General features: G+C 42.8%; 1 protein-coding gene across 1 annotated transcript in view; it reads left to right on the top strand.

Annotated features, from left to right (window-relative positions):
* The first annotated feature begins 2,287 nt into the window (after positions 1 to 2,287).
* Positions 2,288 to 6,000, top strand: part of Hacd2 (3-hydroxyacyl-CoA dehydratase 2) — a 93,324-nt gene continuing 89,611 nt past the window's right edge. Inside the window, exons 1-2 of the mRNA XM_046458045.2 lie at positions 2,288 to 2,512; positions 5,592 to 5,709. Coding sequence (XP_046314001.1) covers positions 2,358 to 2,512; positions 5,592 to 5,709 — 273 coding nt within the window. The 5' untranslated portion in view covers positions 2,288 to 2,357. The remainder of the gene's footprint in view (positions 2,513 to 5,591; positions 5,710 to 6,000) is intronic.

Raw genomic sequence — 6,000 nt, 5'->3', positions numbered from 1 at the left:
AAAGGGACAGACATAATATGAAGACGGAGATGCCAAGTCTTTTCATCTCATTTCAGTCACCCATCAGACATCTGCAGGCCCAAGCAAAGAGTCCATGATTTCAGCAAGCGTAACTTTCAGGTCCCTGAAGGGTAACTTACCCAATGTTTATCATCATAACCTACATGTCAGAAGTGTTATTGACAGCAAAGCTAATGAGAAACTAAAAACACAGGCCAGCTGTGTGACCACCAAAATTAGTGATTTTTGAGTTAAGAAGAAGTGAAGCTGGAGGGTTTATTTAGATTTTTTCCTAAGGAACAATTTCACCTTTTGCAAAAATTCTGCTTCGGTGGTTTTATCATGGTCTCATTGAAAGAACACAGACTAGGAAGAAAAGAAAAGAAAAGAAAAGAAAGCCATGATACAAAGATTAATAGTTTATCACACCCAGGACCCATTTTGTTGTCCCAGCCTTTTGTCTTACCATGGTAGTCCCTGACTTATCACCACCTGTCTAGTGGGGGAGAGAAATCACACGGACTAAATATAAAATTACTGTAAATTATATGATGAGAAATATTTGGAGACCATAGCAGGGATTCATTTCAGAAATTCGGGGAAACTTCCCTTGAGAAAGTGACTACAGAATTTAAATCAGAAGGAAGGCTGGGATAGGGACTGTTCTAGGCAAAAGGGAACAGAATGTGCAATCTCTGGTAGAAAACAGCCTTGCTCACTGGAAGACCCAAGATAAACCTAGTATGACTAGGGAAAGCACAGTGTGAAGTGAGACTAAGAGGGAGGTAGGAGCCAGACTATGCAGAGTTATGTTTGCCATGTTAAATATGTTACACTTTATCTTAAGTGTCACTAAAAGTAATTTAGATGTTTTAAGGAAATAGGGCAGAGGAAGTAGTAGACATGAACAAAGTTGTATTTGGAAAAGATCACTGTGTACTGTACAGAACAAATGGGGGTTGGGCCTAAGTGACTGCAAGAAGATACATTGAGTTTTAAATTGATTTCCAACTGCATTTGTACCTTCCACTTTCCCATTAAGTAGATTATTTGGGGGAAAAACAATCAGTTGACGAATGAAGCTTTTAGATGATTGTTTTGCAAAATGGTTCATTTCTTTATTTCTTTTGCAAAAAAGTATTTTTTCCCCCTCTGATCACAACTGCAATTTTGGTCCATCAACTTGATCTTCAAAGTTGGAAAAATAAGGCAACAGGCTCTCCGTGTCTCAAAAATCTGCTTCTTTTCCTGAGCCTCAGTCTCTAAATTGTCTACTCAGTCCCTCCACGTGAGCATCTAATCAAGATTTCAAACTTAACACATATAAAACTCCTGACTTCTGCCTTCAAAATCACTTTTATAATTTATTCTTCCAAGTTGTCCTAATGCTTCTTTCATCGCCCATTCAAATCTAATACTATATCCACAAATCTTATAGTTCTAAAATATTTCCAGAATTCAATTTTCATCCCTTCAATTGCTACTATTCTGGTCCAAACCATTATCACTATCGCCTAGATTACTGTAATAATTGCCTATCTGACATCACTTTTCACCAATTAATACATGTTTATTTTCATCTGGCTGCTTTTATGTAATCTCTGGGCGACTGAGGGACTTTCATTCATCCCCATAAACCCTAGTGCAACCTTATACATCTTCATAAATACCTGTTGAAGTGAATACTTTTTCTTTTTTCCTGGTACTGGGGAATTGAACCCAGGGGTACTCTACCACTTAACTACATTCCCAGCCATTTTTATTTTTGAGACAGGGTCTGGCTAAGTTGCTAAAGTTTCTGGGCTGGTTGAGAAGCCAACTAGGCGTCTGCTACCTGTTAGGTCGGCTAACTCGCCACCAAGTCGCTGCCACCGACCTAACACTACCCTCATCTAAAACAGCAGGCTCCTTGGATCTGTGTACAGGGGTGAAAATAAGGGGATTGGAAAAAGCCATGAGTAGAAGAAAGCATAATCGTTTTGATCCAACACGGAGGCACGGGTTATAGGAGGGTGAATGGCCAGTTACGACCAAGCACCCAGACTGCAGAACCAGCAGTCCCAGCCAAGGGTGGCCAAGGTCCACACTGACCTAATCCAAGATGGCGCCGGAGGGTACCAGAAGCGCGGCGGAGGAGGGGCTCTCCCTGATCCAAGATGGCGGTGCGACTGAGGAGAGCCGAGGGGCGGGAGTGCCAGGAGCGTCTCTGCCCTTACTCAAGATGGCAGCCCCGTGGGCGCTGTCCCGGCTCCGCCCCGCGCTCGGCCCCGCCCCCCTCATCGCTCCCTCCGCCCCCTCGCCCTGTCGAGTCGGGTCCGAGGTGCTCGCGCAGAGAGAGCAGGCTGCGGGCACTTGACATGGCGGCAGCGGCGGCGACTGCAGCGACGAAAGGGAATGGAGCCGGCGGTGGCCGGGTCGGGGCGGGCGAAGCCGCCGGCATGCGGAAGAAGAAGGGCCCGGGGCCTCTGGCCACGGCGTACCTGGTCATCTACAATGTGGTGATGACCGCGGGGTGAGGCTGGGGCTCGTGGAGGCGGAGAGGCAGCCTGGCTAGGAGGGAGCTCTGCGGCCGGCTGCCCGCGCGCGCGGTGCAGCCGATGGGCGGGTGCCTGGGACCCGCACTTGGGCGCGGAGGGCGGCCGGGCATCGCGTCGGCCCCACTCCCTGCCCGCGAGCTTCCGCCTGCGTGGGGGGCACCGAATTCCCGGGCGCGGGAGACGCGGGCTCCGAGAGGACGCTCGGAGGGCTGCCCGGGCGCCGACCCCGGAGGGCCTCTCGGGGACCAGCGGGCCGGCCACAGGTGCGGGTCTGGGGGCGGTGGGCCGGCCATCCCGCGGCGCGGAGGACAGCCCACCGTCCAGTCACGCACGCTGAGCAGTTCCAGCCCAGCGGAGTGGAGGGAGCCGTGGCGGCAGTGACCATTCATTTCGGCGGCTCTTTTCAAAATGCAGGCTGGGCTTTAATCTGAAAGGTAGTGGGAAAGCGTTCGAAGTTTTTGGCCAACGACGTGAGCTTTAGATGTATGCTTTAGGGGAGTTTAGACTTTTTAGACTGGATTGGGGTTGGACTGGGGAAGAAGCTGGGGAGTGGAAGGCAGAGTTACTGAGGAAGGGGAGAAGAGACCCCCTTGTGTTGCCTTCTTTTAGGTCCATCTTTTAGCAGGTTTTTAATTCGAGTTCTGACATTAGCCGTGTGACTTTGAATGAATTGCCGTCATTCTCTAGGCCTTCGATTTTTTCTCTAAAAATCCTCAAGAACTAAAGAGTTGGGTTAGGTGATCTTAAGGGTTCCTTCAGCCCTGCAGTTCTTTGATCCTGTGGTTTTGGTTAGGAGGATTACAGGATCAGGCCATTTGTTATGAATTTTTATATTATACATTTGTAAAAACCAAAATCCTTAAAACTTTACTTTGAAAATTTTCAAGTTTACAGAATAGTTTACGGAACTGTATAGTGAATATTCGACCTAAATTTATTTTTAGAATTAGGTAATACATTAGCAGAGTTCAATCAAAATATACACAGAGGCATACAATGAAAATCTTCCTCGTCTTTCCTTTCCACTCAGACCCCTTTCCTGGAGGCACCTAATTGTGTGTGTCTCATATGCTGATACCAGCACATGCTAATATATATTTAAACAAATATTAATATATATTTACAGTTAAGTAGTTTGTTTTCTTGATGAAAAAATATTTCCTGGGAGGATCATAGGCTTCTGCTAGTATTAAAAATGGTAGGTGTGGAGAGATCAGAACTTGTCAAAAGAACATTTTTCTCTTGATTCACAGGTCAGTGAAGAACTATTTCTTTCACATAAATGGTCACATGGGTTGATTTTTAAAAGAACATTCAGGAATCTGTTGTGTATGTGTGTGTAAGTAAAATTCTTGTCCTAGCAAGGGCATTCATAGATAAGAGCATTGCCCTGGAGAAGAATTTTAAAGTACATTTGAGGAGGAAAAAAAGGATTCTTTATTCCTGGGTGATGAACATAAGAGAATGAGGTAGAAGGTATAGAGTAGTGTCTTAAGTAAGGAAAAGAAATTGAGATTGTGAGGGTAAAGTAAGGCTCTAATATAATACTAATAAATTAGAGCAGTAATTATTATTGCCCGGCTGGGCCAGTTAAACTGTTAAGGAATTTATTTCTTCTTTCATAAACTCCTAATTGATATTCCTGTATAATAGTGTGTAGAAATAGCATAGACCACATACCCCATGGCCTAGTTAAATTTGTACATTTGGGTTCAATTTAGGTACATGCCTTCCAGAAGACATGCCTTAATAATAAAGATCACTTGTTTCATTATAAAACTTAAAAAATTACAAGGTCTGACATCTATTTTGGGGGTGCGGTACTGGGGGTGAATTCCAGGGCACTCAGCCATTGAGCCACATACATCCCCCTTCCTTTTTTTGTATTTTATTTAGAGACAGGGTCTCACTGAGTTGCTTAGCACCTTGTTTTGCTGAGGCTGGCTTTGAAATCATGATCCTCCTGCCTCAGTCTCCCAAGCTGCTGGGATTACAGGCATGCACCACAGTGCCAGGCTCTAACATTTATTTTTGAGAGGGAGAGTGGAGCAAAAATGTAGTATTTCTTGTATTATGCCTGAGCATTCCCATTTTGCATTTTTTAAATCAATAAGCCTATAGTTAACTCTATCATGCTTGAGTTGGTTTTGGGAAATTTAGCTAAAGTACTTTATTTTAAAGAAACACCTTTTTATTCTTATTTCATTTGCAGTTTTTAAAATGATAAGCTTTAAGATATGGGAATGTTCCAGTAAGAAACTTGTAAAAATAATATAAACCATCTTCTCTCCATCCTGTTATTCTTTAACTCTGTGGGCTTCTTGAACAGGTTTTTTTCCTCTTGTGTTAGGCTTTCTGGAACCTACTTTATTTATTAACTTATTTATTTATTTATTTATTAACTTATTTCCTTCATTTTAGTCTTGTTCTCAACAGACAAGTTTGTCAAAAATTCAAGCTCCAGATGGGTGAGGTGGTACTGTGTTTTTGCCAGGCATTTGTGGTGGGATGTTATTGGTGTGCAGCACTTCTGTGCATTACAACTTTTCATTTGAAAACTGTATTAAACTGTGTTAGTCACCTTTCTATATCTATAACAATACCTGAGATAATCAGCTTATAAAGATAAAAGGTTTATTTTGGTTCAGTTTTGGAGGTTCCAACCCACGATCATTTTGTCTTGTTGCTTTGGACCTGTGGTGAGGCAGCATATCATGGTGGGAGTGCCTAGTGGAGCAAAATTGCTCACCTCATGGCCAGGGAGCCAGAGAGTCCTAAAAAGGCCATAATCCCATAATCCCATGGGACACACACCTAAAACCTCCCTTTAGGTCCCACCTCTTAAAGGTTTCACCACCTCCCAGTAGTGCAATCCTAGGATCAAACCTTTAACACAGGGGGTTTGGGGAACACTTAAGATCCAAACCACAACATTTGTAAGTCCAGGATCACTGGTTCTTGAGGCCCCCTTTAAAAGCAAGTTCTGTTATTGCCATGTTTTTCTATTTTCTTAAATCCTACTTACCCCACTCCATTACTTTTTTCTTTTAATAGGTGGTTGGTTATAGCAGTTGGTTTGGTCAGAGCATACCTGGCTAAGGGGAGCTACCATAGCCTTTATTATTCAATTGAAAAGCCTTTGAAATTCTTCCAAACTGGAGCCTTATTGGAGGTAGGTTTGAGATTTGTTGTTATTGATTTTGATTATTATAAAGTGGAAAACATAGTACTAAATTATATTAATGTAGCTATAGCTCAGATTTGGTTTAAGTTTTGTCTCATAGCATAATGATACTTGACTGTCTTTTTGATGCTTTAGATAAGGTAAAATCCCATTTAATTAGTGTTACTTGGCATATATTTTATATTTAATTTCTATTACATTTATTTATTATATCTGAATTTTTTAAAATTCTAGAATATCTTAGGGAAATATTAGGAAATTCAGATACTTTCAGGAGCC

Source organism: Marmota monax, unplaced genomic scaffold (genome assembly GCF_021218885.2).
Source record: "Marmota monax isolate L192 unplaced genomic scaffold, Marmota_monax_Labrador192_F-V1.1 WCK01_AAM20220418_F8-fsc00052, whole genome shotgun sequence".
Lineage (NCBI taxonomy): Eukaryota > Metazoa > Chordata > Mammalia > Rodentia > Sciuridae > Marmota > Marmota monax.
Note: the sequence above shows the minus strand (reverse complement) of the source record. Positions and strands in the feature narration are given on the sequence as shown.